Source organism: Anomalospiza imberbis, chromosome 17 (assembly GCF_031753505.1).
Source record: "Anomalospiza imberbis isolate Cuckoo-Finch-1a 21T00152 chromosome 17, ASM3175350v1, whole genome shotgun sequence".
Lineage (NCBI taxonomy): Eukaryota > Metazoa > Chordata > Aves > Passeriformes > Viduidae > Anomalospiza > Anomalospiza imberbis.
In genome coordinates this window covers 6,268,475-6,285,557 of record NC_089697.1, presented here as the reverse complement: position 1 = coordinate 6,285,557, position 17,083 = coordinate 6,268,475, and the positions used below count along the sequence as shown (strand labels likewise).

Here is a 17,083-nt window from a genome sequence, read left to right as displayed (position 1 = left end):
CAAAGTGGGAAATGTCTCTTGATCTGTCACCTGTGAGACGGGAAGACACATCCTCCACAATTCAGGAGTATCCTGCTTCACAGGTGATGGAGGATGTGGCCTGGATACTAAACTTTGCTCCCATTTTTTTCCCCCCACAAATAGGAATGTTTCTAGAATTGCAGTATTACCAGAAGCAGTTTTAAGTAAACATCAATAGTGGAAGCTGTTATCAAACAAATAAATCTTATCTATTGGAAAAGGAAGTTATTAAATTTTATAAAATATATATTTATAAAATATATATTTATATAAAATATATAAACAATACATTTATATATCTGTTTAATTATATATTTATTTCTGTTTAATATGTTTATTTATATTTTTATATATTTATAAACATATAAAGGGATAAAATGCCACATAATCAAAATGCTTTCTAAAAATTCACTTTCCCAATTAACTGGAACAGTAGGTCATACTGCATTTTGTGTAAATGTAGGAACTGGTATCGTTGCTCAGATCAATTATTCATTTAACATAACACTGCTGCCTCTGGGGAAGGTGCAATAGGGTTATAAAACAGCCTGTCCCCAAAAAACTTAGGTCCTGACTCCCATTTATAGGAAATTATCTTATATTATTCCTCTGCATTCCTGTTTTTGAATTTGCATTTGCTGTGATAAATCTGAAGCTCTGTGCACACATGTCCAAATTTTAACACTGGCCTGTTCCACTTGAAATCTGAGCATCTGGACAAAATCTGGAAGATCAGCTACCTGTGACCTGCTCTATATTTATATTATCCTGTTCATTCTCCTAAAAATTATGAATATTCTATAGGAAAACAAGACTTGCATCTGAAAGAGGACAAGGTGTCAACTTTTTAACTGCTGTGAAAAAAGTGCAGTTCAATTTCATTTGGGACCTGGAATGTTACCTGTCACCAGAGTGCCCTAGCATAAAGCTGTGATCCCTGTGGCTGCTTGCACAAAGAGAACCTCAAAATAGTTAGAACATGTTCTTAGATGTTAAATAAAACTTTTTTTGGTGTGTTCTGCTGGGCTTGGGGTTTGCACTGGATTTGTTTCTTCTCCGAAACTGTTAAAGCAGTTAAATCAAAGACACAGCTCCTTTCTGCACTGTGATTTTGTAACATTTGGGACTCTGATTTTCTTTGCCTTCTCCCAAAATGTCAGTCTCTGCACAGTCAGTGGCATGTATGTAGCAGTAAATGTACAGAAATGTACAGAAATGTACAGTAAATGTACAGAAACTCATAGCACTTAGTCCCTTCCAGCATGGGCATAACACTGCTAAGAGTCTTTGATCACTGCAGGAATTCTCCTGTAACCACACTGCTCCTGCATAAACAGCTTCAACAGAGCTTCAGAGAACATACACTTCTCCCAAATAGATCCTGATGAAGGGAATTGTTCCTTTTCCAACTGTACCTACAAAAACCTCCAGTGGTTCCAGATGTTTATGTTACACAGAGAGAGTCTATTTACACTCCTATAGCCTCTAAATACAACTGAAGCTTCTCTCTGGTATGTTGCTTGTTGCCTACCAGTAAACAAATGTTTTCTTTGAGCTGTTTATCAGTGTGTAGAGACAGCAAGCCAAGACAGCTGAAGAGACTGAAATCCACTGCTCTGAAATTTCACTTTAAGGGGAAAAGTTATTTCCTTCCCCATCCCCCAGTTTCTATTAAACCCCTTCCATTAAATTATCTGCTTTTCTTTCTTAAACCAGAAGAAAACTTGGCCTCCCAGCCACTCCTGTTGTTCAGCAGTTCCAGATTTATCACTCATCAGACAGGTGAAGAAAAATGACCCATGAAACTGGAGATGTTATCAGTGCTGTCAGCAGAACAGCAAAAGGCTCTCTGCCTGTCCCCTCCCTTTTTTGTTTTTTCTGTATAAAGCTCAGGTGTGTAGAAGGTTTGATTAACGATTGTCATCAATCAAAGGAGGCAACAGCAGAGCAAAGAATGTGCTCTACTAATGGCTGAGCTGCTTAGGCCAGGAGACAGGAGGCCCTTGAAATCCCAGCAGAGGAGATTGCTGAACCTCCCCACCTCCCCAGGCAGGCTGGGAGCCCCTGCAGCCTTTGATGCAGGTCTGTTCACTGACCCACTGCCTTTGAAGTGTGGCACTGAGCTGCCACAAGCAGCAGGCCATTGTCACTTCAGAACCAGTCATGCATTCTGGGCTCTTCCTGACAGCTCCTTAACCCTTCCTGAGCTACAAAACGGATCTGCAGTTTTAGGTAGTTTTCCAAGGTGGGTGCAGATATTTTTGCTTCCACTGGCCAGGAAAAATACACTATAAAAAAACTGGGTTTCTGCTGCTTTGAAGATAACCTGAGATACAGCTATGGGGATAGAACATGTGTCCCCCACCTTATTTTCTGGGATCCCTTTGTTACTGGGCTTGTGCAACCAAAGAGCTCAAATTCACTTGGAAAGTCTTTGCAGGATCTTCAGTCAGAATGAGATACCAGGTCCTCCAGCACAAGGTTCAGCTGCATAGCTGAGGTCCTGTGATTTAGTATTTTCAACATTACCTGAGCTACACCAGTCATTTGTGTATCTGTTAAAAAATTAAAGTTTGCTGAAGATGGAGCTCATTCAGCCAGTTCCTGCATCTCAACTCATGTGCAATGCTCCTGGAGCAGGCAGCTCTATCACATTTGTCCAGTCACCTCAGGAGCACAAGACCCAGGATACACAAAGACATCTTGCAAATATTGTTTGCCATTAACAAATTGTATTCCTGGCCCTGTACAGCCAAATAAATGGAAGTTCCAGGCATGTTTCTGTTCAAAAGTTTAGGAAATGAAAACTTTGGCTGTTCCAATTCTCATTATTCCTGATCACACTGCTTTTGTGGTTTCTGTTCTTTGTATTCAGTACAATTTTCTAATTTCATTTTGCTTGTGAAATGAATCACATTGATCCAGAAGTCATTGATGAAGGCAGCAACTCTGTACAAGCCCTTTGGAATTTGCTCTAATGAAGTTACACTCCTGATCTCAATGAGTCATAGATACAAACACATGTATGGATACAGTCATATTCTAGTAAGTAATTCAAAACTAATTCCAACAAGTCAGAATTTATAAAAGCAGCATGTGTAGATCAGAAATTCACTCTGCCTGTTCATCTGAGGTCACACACTGGAATTTCCCTTTTCATGTCTTTACAGCCATCTTTATTAAGCAAGAATGATTCCTGGAACATGTGACACAGCAACTACCTGAAATATTGTACTAGCTGCCAGAGCGTGGGGGATTTAGAGTATGGAATTTCTGACAAGGTGATTGTTGAGTATTTTGCACATTAAGAAATGAGACCAATTGTAAGCTGCTTCAAATGGAGGGAGCTTCATTAAATTCTTAAATAAAGAAAGGGTCATTGCAATCAAAACTCTGGAGAATCCAGCATGGCATCCACAAACTGTACCTTTTTTGCTCCCTGTTCCTCTTCAACACCATCTCCTATTACAATGTACACGGCTTTCCTTCCAAACCTCTGCATTATTCTTTCAAAACAGCTCTCTTTCCCTGAGCAACACAAGAGAAGATACATTTTTTAATCTGGACACACACCACAGGCAGAGCTAATATTCAGGCACAGGACCTGGAGTTATCCCCTAACTGAACTGGCTGCAACATTTTTTGCTTTGTTTTCAAACTGGACCTTCTTCTGAGGCAGATCCTCTCCATCTCATGACAGTTGCTAGCACTTGTTTGTCAGCCAAGGACTTGCAAGTGCTGCCAGTTTTCTGTGAGCTTTGTGACTGTGATGCCCTGCTTAGGCCACCAGCAGGCAGACTAATGTGACACTCATGGCATTCAGTTTCCAGAGCCCTCTTCTGTTCATTCTGGTTGCAGTAAAAACATGAAAATGCAATCCTCAGAGGTTCAAACACGCTAGAAAGAACAGAACACAAAGAAGCCCCAAGCCAGCTCTATCAGTACTTATTACTCACAAAGCTTCACAAAGCTCATTCAGCACACTTGACCCCTCTGCAAGAGTAAGAGGCTCCCAAGAGTGTTTCTGTAACAGGTCCAAACAGACCTTCCTTCCAGCTGGGTGCAGCTGGACACCCCACGAGCAGTCGGTGCTCCATAGAGTGGGTATATTTCTATATATCTGGCTCACTTCCCCTTGGAGACACTTGAGAAGTGTTTTTTAGACTTTTTTCCCCCTGCACTCTGTACTAGGTTAAGTGTGGGAGTCAGGATGTGAATTAGACATCTGTTAGTAGGGAGCTAAAAATAAAGCTCACTCATTGCATGATTTAGGGACAAAACTCCAGCCTGCGTTAGGTGAGGCCTCAGTCAGTTTGTTCTTACCTGTTTTTGTTGCACTGTAAATGTTTTCAATGGGGAAGACAGTGCCCAGCCCATAGAGAAGCACTTTAGCCAGAGCTGGTATAAGCTGAGTTGTGGTGACCAACACATTCACACAGTTGGGCCTAGGAAACAGAAGTTATTAGAAATCTGGGTTTCTCTCTTTCACCCTGGAATGAAAGACGGTAGGAAGCAAACCTTTCCTGCCACTGGAAGTTCCCGAGCCAATGGGGGATTTTGCAGCCAGAGGGAGATAATGTGAGTACCAGAAATGTCTTTTGATCAGCTCAGTAGAATGAAAAAAACATCAACCAAACTAGCAGCAGTGATGCAGCCTTACTGCAAGCTTGCCAGGATCTCTTTGGTGGGAATTTAAACACAATGTAGTAATGTCCATGCTGGGTTCTGTGAGTGAACACGTTCAGGGACAGAAGGGCTCTTCCCTCCTTCTCTTTTGCAAATCTGCTCATGTGAAAATGGTGCCATGGCTGAGGGAGCCAAGGAAAGGCAAGGAAAAGGACTGTTTTGTTTTTGCTCAGTTCACCATCCCAAGCTCACCCCAGCCCTGGATAATTCAGCCTGGCAAACATGTGCAGACTGGCCTCCCACAGCTTTGGCCAGCCAAGTCCTGTAAATGTGTCTCGATTTGTTTAGAGGGGGAAACAAGGGAAGCAAAGGAGCTCCTGGATCAACCCACAGGCAGTTCTTGGAGCTGTTCTTACCGGGAATGTATCAAATTCAGTGCCTTCAGAGCATGTGTGAGCCAGAGATCAGTCAGTGCTTCCAGCTCTGCTCTCAGCTGCAGCCAGGTTTCCCTCTTAGGAGCTCCTATTAAACCTGCAAGAAGGGAAAGTGTCTTTGCAGAAGCACAGAAAGGGAATTGCGTGGCTTTGTGTGCACAATGCCAAAGGGCACCTGCCTGTGCTCTGAACTCTCCCACTGCCCCTCTCTTGGCCCTGGTGCCACTGCCTCCCTTTGTCACTGCCATGTCACTCCGAGGCTCTGCCTTGAGGCTCAGTTGCAGCACAATCCTCTGCTGCTGCAGCTCAGCTTCCTCCCCCTCTGGTGGAATGGTTCAGTGGAGCGCACATGGCAGGACCTCCTTGGACCACCTTTCTTGGAGTAAGCAAAAAGCTTGCATGGGAAGTGAGCAAGAAGATGGAAGAGCTGTGTAAAGTGGGCAGTGACCTGGGCAGAGACACACCTGAGGGCAGGATGGTTTTGTTTCTCCTGAAAAGCCATGCCCCATTTCCAGTGCATGCAGGGTAAGACTTGTCCTCCAACCAATAAAGTAGTTGTAGTGATGCTTTGAGTTTTGCTTCTTTCTTTTTCTTAGTCAGAGGAAAACCTGCACTGATGTACTGGAAAGGAAGCTGAGAGTCTCTTGGAAGAACTGTCTGGAAGTAGGTGAGATGAAGGAACCCAGGGAATCCTGATTTCTGGTACTATTGTTTCAGGGGAGTTGAAAACAAGCAGCTATAATACAAGAAAGCCTTCAGACAACAATCAGACATGCTGTGTAGGAAAAAAAGGGCATATTTAGTTTTGAACTGTTTGCTTGCCTGCTAAACATTCGGGAGAATTGGAGAAGGTTGCTTTCCTGCCAAATGAATCACAAAACAAATCGCCGCTCTCGGACCTGAGTCTTTCTCAAATCACCAAACCAGGTATTTTGGTGTGTCTCCCACAAACCCTGCACAGAACCACATTTCAGGGTGACTGCGGAGGCACTTGCCCAGCTCACTGTGAAGCACTCGTATCATGAGGCTCCCTACACCTCCTCCAGAGATGTCCCAAGAGGCTCTGCAGTTTCTGGGAAGATGAAAGGCCTGCTGGTGGCCTGGCCAGTGGCACTTACCCCCCACATTGTTTTTGTAGGTGTTGTACATCTCTTTGACCCGGCGGTAGCGGAACGCCAATTTCCTCATCCAGTCCACTCCCCCGTGAACCCCCGAGCCCAGGCACAGGTTTGCACTGGCAGTGGAACTGTGGAAGCCATCTGCAGAGAAGTTGTACGTGCTGGGAGAGGGAGGAGGGAAGGGGAGAGGTCAGTGTAATTACAGCCTGCACGGTGCCAGCAGGGAGGGGAAAGGGTTGAAAAGAAATGTGGAGACAAGTGGCAGCAGAGACACACACAGGACAAGCTGTACAGAACTGAAGTTCATCTTCAGCACAATTACCAGCACAGATCTAAAAAATGTTCTGTTCCTGCATCAATTTCTCACAATAATCACCCATAAAACCACAAATTGCAAAGCTCTATATGAGTTCTGCACATTTCATTCTTTTCCTTTTACCATGGCTCTGCAGGCAACACTTTGGGAAAAGCAGATGGAATTGTACAGAAGTAGTTTCTATGAACACGATCACCCAGCTTACACGGGTAATGGAAATGTTTGGTGCAGCTTGGGTACAGGTTTCAACAAGGATCTGGCAGGGCAAAGTCCAGCTCCTCATTACTAAGCCCATCCACTACAGATTGGACAGTGGGAAACCTTTCAGTCTGGTTTTGAAGCATTTTGGTGACAGCTGTGACAATTATCTGGTTAAATCATATAAGAAACTGGTGTGGTCTGACTGGAACTCAACCTAATTTAGATGTATTTCCCAGAATGGTTCAAAGCTCAGCAGAGCCAGGGCCTGACAGAAGGCACAGGCACAAAAATGTGAGAAAGGGGACTCTGTACTTGTATGTGCTCAATAAATGCAGACAGCATGGAGCCAGGAGGGGAGACAGTGCAGGTCTGAGAATCACTGACCAGCCCCCTGCTATTTCCAAATGGCTGGGGACTGCCTGTCCTGCAGCTCCCAGCTCGGGAGACCCCATACCTTAGATCCTGACCATTATCATCTGATGATACATCATCTATGTGGATCTGGTCACAGTCCTAGGAGGCAGATGAAAAAAAAAATACAATAGTGAGTAAATGTTGTGGAAAAAAAAGTTGAAATAATAAAATGCAAAATTACTTTAAGTGTAATATCAAGGAGATAAAACCTTACAATTTGCTAATATTGTAGTGTAGCCAGTTGATTGTTAGCAACAAGTATCACATAGCACTTGCACAAAATATGAACAGAGAGAGTGTGTGAGATCTGCTGTTATCTAAGGGCACACCAGCTCGTGACTAACACAGTGAGTGGAACTCCTTATGCAGACAGACAGACAGAGATGGAGATGCTTGTGGTTTAGTCAGGAAAGCTGTGTTTTTTCTACTCTGTATGCATGATAAGGCAGAGACTTGGCAGCCTTTCCCCCTGTGAGAACACTGCTCTGGACAGGAGGTGTATGCCCACATAATTACAGGGGAGAAGATCTGTCCCAAGGAGATTTCCAGAGATGCCTGTCCTGCCGGTGTTTTCCCAGTTTGTTCCGAGGGGGCTGAGCTTCCTTTGATGTGCAGGGAAGCTGGGCTGAAGCACTGAAGACAACAAACACTCTTTCACTGCCCCAGCCCCAGACTGAGCTGAGGGATAATGTGTGTCAATAATGAGGAAATCTGTGCACAGGAAATTTAACCAGAATATACACTTGGAGCTCAGCCTGCATGAAGTATGTGCTCGAGATCTTATCTTCCAAAACCCTTCATTGTTCGAATGGTGGAGGCCCTGCCTCAAAAATGTGAGAAATGTTATTCCTTTGGTTTCTTTCCCAGTCTCAGCATTAAGATTAGAAAGAGAAAAATTGGGAAGTTTCCCCCTGCACCTTAACTCTCCTTTCTCCATGAGCCTTGCAGGTGAGAGCAGAACTGAAAGCCTGCAAGCTGATGAACACTGTCTTTCATTTTCGTTGATGTTTCAACATAGTTTAAAAGCCGTGACACCTGGTACCACAGGACTGTGGAGTCAGAACAACTGCAGCTAACCAAGGTGCAGTAACTCTTCACCACCTCAGTGTTCTGCAAACCACAGAATCTGTTTCACCTTCCTTACACAGTGATGAGTTTGATGAGTTACTTTAAACTAGTCCCTTTCAAAGAATGAAAAAAGAAATACCCAAACAAGTAACCAAACTCTTTGTCAACGGCAAAACGTGACAGATAGTTCTTGTCCATATTAATGAGATTTTCTGCAGCATTTTAGATAATTTTCTCAAAATGACACACGACTGCATCTTGTTCTCATCTCATCAGCCCTCTTATCAACCCATCACTGGAGTATATATTGCTGCATATAATGCAGCCAAGCAGCTGAAAAGCAGATCTCTGCTGGCACCTCTCTCCTCCAAGCCCAGCATTTTTTAGGACCCTCTCCCGGTAGCTGTTGTGAACCACGCTGGGTCACGCTGCCACAGCCCACCCCACTCCAGCTGTACGACTGCATTAAGTCAGGGGAAAGGCATTTGTGCAGGGATCTGTTTTTCTCATTTGTGAATGGATTGTTCTGTACACTGAAGTGTGACAACAGTAGCTATCACATTTCTGAGTTAATAAAACACCCTGACACTGGCTGAGACGCTACCTCATAGCGCCGGCTGCGCCTCTCGTGTCACGGGAGCTGCCTGCAGCCACAGCCTGCACCTTCCACCACTGCCTGCAGGACTGAGCCTTCCCTCCTGCAGCATTTCCTTCAGATCTCAGCCAGAGGGGAATCAAACACACCGAGGATACCTCGGCTGCCGAAAGGGAAGAGGTAGCTGGAATGGCAGGGGGGCTGGGATGGGGACACGGCCCAGGTTTCACAGCTGCTGGTTTTTAAGCTGGGACCTCAGGGTGTGTGGCACACACAGCCTGGACCTCAGGCAAGTGTGTGAGACCTCAGTCAGCCCGTGCAGCTCTGGGCACTGAGCTGGCTTTACTCCTGGGGCACCTCTGGGCGCTGCACAACCTGCCTCCAGGTGGGACCAGCCACATTTAGAGGAGCCTGAGCTGTTTTAAATGGCACTGCTGGCTTGGAGAAAGCCTCTGCTGCCTCCTTGTGAAACACAGGGCTCCTGAGAGCTCCTTCTGTTATCCCCCCCATTCCCTCTGAATGCTCCCAAAGTATGTCTCGTGCAGGTATAAAAACAACTTACAAAGGCACACATAGTCTATTTGTGGATCAGGACTGTGCTAGAGAGTTTCAAACATCTCATGGATTCACTGATCAGGTGAGCTTGCATCCCTCATTAGGTGGGGGTTAACAGTTCCCAGAACACAAAACCTCCAGGGATGGCTCCCAAAGGCAGCAACTTGTAAACACACTAATCCCCTTGTTTGTTAGTTCCTCATCCCCTTGTCAGTCCTCCTGCCCTTAATACCTGTTTTCCAGAGAGCCAGGCAATAATATCTCCAGCGGGGCTGGGGGTGGAAGGTGCTGTTCTTTAGCCAGCACTGTACTGTGAACAAAAGGCATCTGGGAAAAAAAGCACAACCCTGGAAAGCCCAGAATTTGTATTTTAACTACACTGTGATTTTTAACCCTGGGTGAGCTCTTTTCTCCCCCATTCCCCTAAAAAGGGGAGCAGAGAGGGAGAGTATCTCCTGTCAGGTGAATATTTGCCGATATATTCTGCAGCATGATCAGAGCCCTTTGTGCACAACACCTTGCATGGCTCACACTTGCAGACCGTAGGGATTTCATCTGCCCTGGCACTTAGGTTGTTGACAGACAATCCCTTTCTGCAAAAAGACTGAAAGTTTTCAGCAGGAGTCTAAGACTTCTGCAGTCACCCCCCTGCCCTGGGGACCAGTGATCAGCCTCCTCCCACACAACCACCCCGAGGTTTGGGGTGAATCAGCTGGAGCCTGGCCTGTCTACTGCGCTGCAGCACATGGATCTGAGCAGATCCATCTCAACGGAACTGCTCAGCCAAAATGCATTCAGCCAATGCATCCAGGAAACAATTACCTGAATCCCCTCTGGGTAGATCCTAAGTTGGTTTTTTTGTTTGTTTGTTTGTTTTTTTGACACCAAAACGATTGCATTCCAGTTCAGGCTCCTCCCTCAGATTTTGAAGCCAGTTTTTTGCTACTTCCTCACCAGACTAAGGAGGATCACACAAATTCTACCAAGGGCTGTGCAAACCTCGCTCTATCTATGGACAAATGTTTTGTCCTCATCAGGCCCTTCCTGGGAATGCTTCAGAAGGGCTTTGCACCCTGGCAGCACCTTCTCCTCTGCACAGCACTGCAAACTGCAGCCAGCAGAACAAACCATTCCCCTGTGCTAAAGCAAGGGAATTGATTTCCTTGTCCAACCTGCCTCTCTGGAAAGGATGGGTGACATTTTCTCCAGACTTTCTCCTTACTCCACTGTCAGGACGGAGGCCAGCCATGCTCTGCTTAGTCCATGCTGGGCCCCCCCAGAATGGCTGAACTTGGATTTGTGCCAGAGAAACATTTTCTGTGCTTGTGAAGGGAAACTCTCCCCCTGCTCTCTCAGCTACAGCGCCTCCCACTCTGCCCCAGCACAAGAGAGGGTCAGACATGGTTTCTGCCCTGTGCACTTTCAGCTCATTTTGTCTGGCACAGGCCAGCACTGCACCACAAGATGGTGCTAAGGTATATGGGAATGCTTGTGGGTCTACAACCGAATCTATTCCTGGGCTGGGTTTTACAAATTCTTTTTTTGTTTTTAAGGATGTCATTCACTGCATTTTTTAAAGCCCAGTACTCAGTGATGTATGATCCTTAAATACCACTCTGGGAATACACAAAGGTGGCTTTTATTTATCATCCTAAATGAAGGAGTAGGGTGGGTAACTCTGGATGACTCTGTTGCTGCAAATTCTTCCAAACTGACATGGCTTTTTTGGAAAGTAAAATTCTGTAAAGCACATTTACTTTTCTTTAATTCTCTGTCATCCATCAATATTTCATTGAAAAAGCTCAGCTAAAACCAAACCACCAGTGCCCAGAGCTGTTACTGACTGACAAATGTGCACAATTTGATGAAGGCCAGACAATTTGCTGCTTCATTTAAAATTTCAGAGCAGTAAGTGAAAAAAGGAGAAAACTTATTTTAAAACTGGTAACTCTTGCAAAAGGCTAGAAAGGCAGAGGGGATTTGGAGGGTCACTGTGCAGGACATGGAGCTTTGTTGCATCACATATTGAGATCTGATGGGTAAATGGTGATGGTTCTGTAGTAAATATTGTCACTATTTAAATATTATCACAATTTATTGAAATAGTGCCCTGGGCTCCAAAAGAGGAGCTCTGGTTTTTTTTCCCTAAGAGAAAGATTTTACTTTGTACTTTCTGTGCCCTCATCACAAACTCCCTCTATGAAAGAAGTTGAAAGAGGAAAAATCTGTCAGTTCAGGTGCTTGTCTTTGAAAGGAAATGAAAATTCTCAGCAAATGAAACCTCAAGACTGCACGGAGCCAGGTGGCAGGAAAGGTTGTGCCTCCCCTGACAGAGAGGACCACAGTGCAATCAGGCAGTGAAGGAACCAGAAATTCCCACTGAACTCCTCAGGCACAGAAAAAGTTCTCTCCTTTCATCTGGCACAGAAACAAATTTTTCCTTTTTCAAGTGAAGGGAAAAAAAAAAAAAAAAAAAAAAAAACAAAACCACAGAAGTCTGCCCAGGGATGCCAGGTTTTTTCTTCTCCAAATGCCTCCAAGCAGAGTTTTGATTCCAAGGTGCCCAGAGCACAAACCCCACCTTATCACTCTGTACCTGATCCATTCAGGCTGAGTGCTCTGACTGCAGATGCCAGCACATTTCCATCACTGCTGTACAGCTGCTCCTCAGCATTCTGCCAGCATCACTTTGCCTGCATTTTACCACACACTCAAAAGGATTTTTGCTTTGTATGAGAGACAGTCAGGTCTAACCATGTCACCAGCAGGAAAAATTCTTCCTCTCGGTCTGTTACATTAAAACTGCCATAGTTTCATCCTGCAGTACTCCTGAGCTTGAGCAGACCTCCTGCTCTGTCTGTCTGTGCAAAACCTTCCTCAAGAACAGAGCAACACTTTCAAAACCTCTCCTTTGGCTCATAGCTAATTGCTGTCTGCCCGCATAGGAGCTATGCTAATTTAGCTGAATTTATTAAACCTCCAAAATGCCATCACTGTTAACTGAGAATTTAGAAAAAAAAAAAATCCTGAAAGAATGGAGGTGTCAAAGGGTTGCTTCCAATAAGCCAACTAAGGTCCATTTCTCTGGGGTCAAAAAAAAAAAGTTTCTCGGCCAAATTCCACCCCCCCCCCAAGTTTGTAGACCACATGCAAATGATTAGAGAGAAAGATTTTAAATAAAATAACCAGCCACATACCTCCAGGTCATTGAAGAACAGATGTGTATCTGCAAGGTTGAAGATCATTTCTTCCATCATGAGACCTATCCTCACAGACGTTGTGGTGTCCTGTAGGGGGAAAATCAGGTTTTTTCCATTCACTTTGATTTTCTTTTTTGGGGATATGTGTGGGGGGTGGGAGATCTTAGACCAAACCCAGGATCTACACATTCTTAAGATACATTTATTAAAGTAATTTTACTTCCCAAGTGTATTTTATCATTAACATGATTTTCCCATCCTTACTACTTTTGCTCCCCTAGATGAACAAATTCTGTTCTTTGAAGGATGTCTGTGACTCACCCTGACCACTAAGAGCCCACACACTTCAGTTGACATAAAGATCCTTTGAACACCTGAAACTATGTGAGAATTGCTTCAGTAGGTTTCCAATAGCAAAAAAAATTGATTTCCAATAGCATCATTAGTGACTGGTTTGGAGGTAGTTACCCACGACATGCAGAGGGTGATTCTTTCCTGACTTGTCCTTCAAAGTAGCAATTCCATTCCCACTGAAGCTGCTTACTTATTTACCAGCATCAGCAGAGTTAAAACAGCCCCATCCTACCATGTAAACACAATTATAACAGGATAAAATCCTTGTCCAATACAACTATTGCTGCTCAGGACAGCAGGCTCGCAGAGCCTCAACTGCAGCCCCAATGGCAGCTACACCCAAATAACAACATTGCTTAAAAAAAACCCAAATAACATAAAATTTACAAAAAAAAAAAAAAGAAAAAAAAAAAGAAAAATAAAAGACAATACACAGCACAAATTCAGGACAGGTTCATCTGTCACTCCAGCTGGTGTTGGGAATGGCAATGCACCCAACGCCCCTGACTGTGCCCAATTGCTCCCCGTGATTCTCCTGTCCCAGCAGCTCCCATCCCAACCACGTGTGGGTCTCAGCCCCTCCCCAAGAGGGTCCCAGACTGCTTCCTGAAAGGGAAGGACATGGTGCAGAAGCCCTGGCTGCCTGTAGCATTTTTAAACCACTGAATGTGAAGATGCACATGCTGGCAGCTCTAAAATACCTTCTGCACCTTCATAAGCACATGTGAAACTTCTCACACCCAGATCCTGCTCCTGCCAGCATCAGTGACAAAACCTTTAGTGAATTCTCCTGGAGAAGGATGATGCTACCTGCAGCTCTACTTAAGTCAGTTTGGTTAATTCATCCTAGAAAATTAATGTTTTTCCCTGTTGAGACACCACTGAGCCTGTGAAAGGGCTGTCACTTCACCAAGTCAGCAAGCCAACCACCCCTTCTGCCCCCAAACAACTAACCTTGTTCTTAAATCCACAGCAAGAGCACAGAAACACAGTGATGCAAACAAAGTTTCCAGAAGTGCATTTTCTTATGCATTAAACAGTTCAAAAACAGAAGCAAAAATAATCTGTATTTAATTTGATGAACTGTCACAGCACAAAAGCATTGTGCCTGTTCAAAATGAACAACAGCAGAAAACTTGGGAAAGCCCACATTCCCACAACAGAATTTTCTTTTTGTTGTTAATTCATCTTCAGCAAGTCAGACATCTCATCTTGAGGTATAAATCTGCCTTGCTTTAGCATGCTGTGTGACTTCAGTAGAGGAAACCCACCCACTTAAACAGAGTCTCTGCTCTAATTTTGTGCAGATTTCTTTGGATCCTGTTATTGTATGACAGGACAGTAATGAATTGACTGAGGGGCTCTAACAGGGAGCACAATGTAGGGAGCGTGAGCACACTTCAATCAACCTTTGTGGCAGACACTGCTGACATGGATGGTGTACTACACACCAAGCTAATTATTACACATTCCTAGGGAAGTTCTCTTTAATTAGAGCAGAATGGCTGCGGTTTCAGCCATGTGTGACTCACAAGCACTGTGCCCATTACAGAGAAGCTCTGTCACTCACGTTTAAACATGCTTGTTGCTGTCCTAGAAACAAGGGCACTGGCTCTGGGCAGAAAGTAAAAACTCCAACAGACTTGCCTTGAACATGTCTCTCATTTCCAGCCCCAAACCTGCTCCCCTGATGAGGCACAGGGACACAGACCTAATCAGGGCATTTGACTGTGGCCCCATAGGAACAGCACTGAATCAAATTTTACTACCCAGGTGTAGTTACACAGGGGAATTGTTTTGAAGAAAATATGCTGCTAGGAAGAAATTATTTTGTAAAATGGTTTTTAATGAAGCAATTTATTTTTATACATTTCAAGGATCATTAGCCTTTAAAACTCTTTCAGGAAATCTCATTGGTTGCTATCTGTCATTTATCCTCTAAGTTTCATTTTAGCTTTATTGGTATTAATCACTAATGGGGAGTAGGAAACATTTCCACAGTGTATGAAGTTACCTTCTCTTTAACTAAACAATATGGAAACCAAACTGTAGATGAGAGGGGGAGTGGGGCAAAAAAATTCTTTCTCTTGAGATGCAGAATATGATGGAATGAAAACAAAACAGAAAAATGCACTTTACCACCCAGAGGGGAAGTCATTTGGGGAAATGATTTGGCACCACTGCTTCCACAGTGTGGACATTTCCTCCACAGCAAGGCACAATTCCAAGTCTTAAAGAGGCTGATAAAGCTGTAAGGCCAACCAGCACTCCCAGTGTGACAGAGGTGTCTAGAGGCACGAGGCCAGGGCTCCGCCAGCAGTTATTTATTTGCATTACTGTAGCATCTAGAAGCACCAGTCTCAGACTTGAACCCCACTGTGCCAGACGATGTGCCCACCCTGAGGAAAGACTCAGTTGCTATAGCTGTCAGTTCAAGCAGGAATAAACAGGACAATCAGGCTGACAGAGAAGCACCAAAATGAGATCGGTATATCCAAATTCTCTGTACAGTCTGTAAATAATCGGGAAGAGGATTATGAAATTTGAGTGAAGAAGCTGATGGAGTGCTCTTCCTAGGCACAGAAACCCTGTGCCACTAAAGGACATCTCTGCGCTGCCAGTGGTGCCCTGGTGGACTGTGAGTGCCCATGTAGGAGGAGCAGTGTGAGCTCAGCAGAGCAATGTGCAGTTCCCAGTGATCCCTGCTAACGTCCTTCTGCAGGAAAAGTGTGCCCAGGAGCCCTGGGAACGAGTTCCTGACTAACACATCCAGCCAACGCTTCCTGATGCATGTGAAGCCCAAGGACCACAGACAGCTTGAAATCAAATCTCCTCCAGGAACCACTTTTTGCAGTGAAAACAGATTAATCTAAAAACTCAACCCTCAGTGCTTGTTTAGTAACTTTAGAAGAGCGAGGTCCTCCCTCTGCTAATCTACGAGTCATGCTTTCACAAACAAGGACAATGAGAGGCAGGGGTGGAAAACAGGCAATAAACTCCCTTTGTAAATAAAACTTACAGCAGCACAGAGTATCCCCACATGCCTCATCTCTGCCATGCTCCATTGGTGGAGTTTCCTTCAGGGTCAAAATGAAACAGCCCCACAAATTACTTTTAGTGCAAACCCCTGGTGCTCAGACATGGCAGACCAAGCATTCCTGATCCTCCCATGCACAGCCCGAACAGCTGCCTCCCATGGAAACTTGGGGGAGACAAGCATCAGGAGGGAAAGGGTCATTCTGAATTATTCATTCCTCAATGCACCCTTCTCAACACACCCTCCACTCCCTCTTCCCAAGATCAGGAGTCACAGTTTCAGAGTTGCCCGTCTCCTCAGGAGAGAGAACAGAGAGGTAAAAAAGCCCCCACTCCCTACTGCTGCTTCATAAACAAGTGATCAAAACATACAAAGAGTAAGTCCTTTTTCAATATTTTGATCAGAAATGTTTTCTCTAAAGAGCATCCTTGAACATGTCCCTGCTGTTTCTGATGGGCTACTGCCCACTGCTGGCAATGGCCACACCATGTGAGTGAGGTAATTTCCACTCTAAGTGAGGCACTGCCAGCCCCCAGCTCCACATCCGCTTGCTTTGGGCAACTTTTGCTGCCTGTTCAGCACATATTCCTACTTGAGGAAAACATGGGCAGCAGCAGCAGCCTGTGGAACATGTTGTAAAGACAAAAGCACCCATTTAGCAAGGAGAGCATTTTCTTTCACATCCCAGTGGCACAAGCTCACACACTGGTTGCCAGTGTTGCTCTTAGTTTGGCCACTTTCATGCACTGTTTCTAACCCTTGAACTAGTTCTCCACATTTGAAGTGAACTGTGTTTTAAAAGTCAAAACTGGAGTTCAGTTATGTCCTTTGAGCTATTAACACCTTGCTTAAAATTAATTTCTCTTTCAGTTTTCATTTTTAACCTTCGTTTCAAGTAATAATATGACAGAAGATTGCTAAAAGCTTGTTGAACAGCCTTCAGTTTGTCTTGAAGACAATTTCTATGAAAACTGGAGGTGAGCAAGCCAGTATTTCCCTATGACAGCACTGGGAAGGTAGATCTGCTCGCACCACATGAAACTCCCACTACTCTGCATTTTAGCGGAGCAAAGGGAATGCAGAATGTGCATGCACATCCAAATTAGCTTTAATTGCTGCCAGGAGGATGTTGCAATGTGCACTG

The 17,083-nt window shown here is 44.5% G+C and overlaps 1 protein-coding gene across 6 annotated transcripts in view; it reads right to left on the bottom strand.

Annotated features, from left to right (window-relative positions):
* The window catches only part of EYA2 (EYA transcriptional coactivator and phosphatase 2), a 91,688-nt gene that overhangs the window by 3,897 nt on the left and 70,708 nt on the right, over positions 1-17,083 (bottom strand). For all 6 annotated transcript variants that reach the window (XM_068207615.1, XM_068207613.1, XM_068207616.1 and 3 more), the window contains 6 exons: positions 12,546-12,635; positions 7,171-7,229; positions 6,200-6,360; positions 5,064-5,178; positions 4,345-4,466; positions 3,449-3,549 (listed from right to left, as the gene is read on the bottom strand). In XM_068207615.1, the coding sequence (XP_068063716.1) occupies positions 3,449-3,549; positions 4,345-4,466; positions 5,064-5,178; positions 6,200-6,360; positions 7,171-7,229; positions 12,546-12,635 (648 nt within the window). The remainder of the gene's footprint in view (positions 1-3,448; positions 3,550-4,344; positions 4,467-5,063; positions 5,179-6,199; positions 6,361-7,170; positions 7,230-12,545; positions 12,636-17,083) is intronic.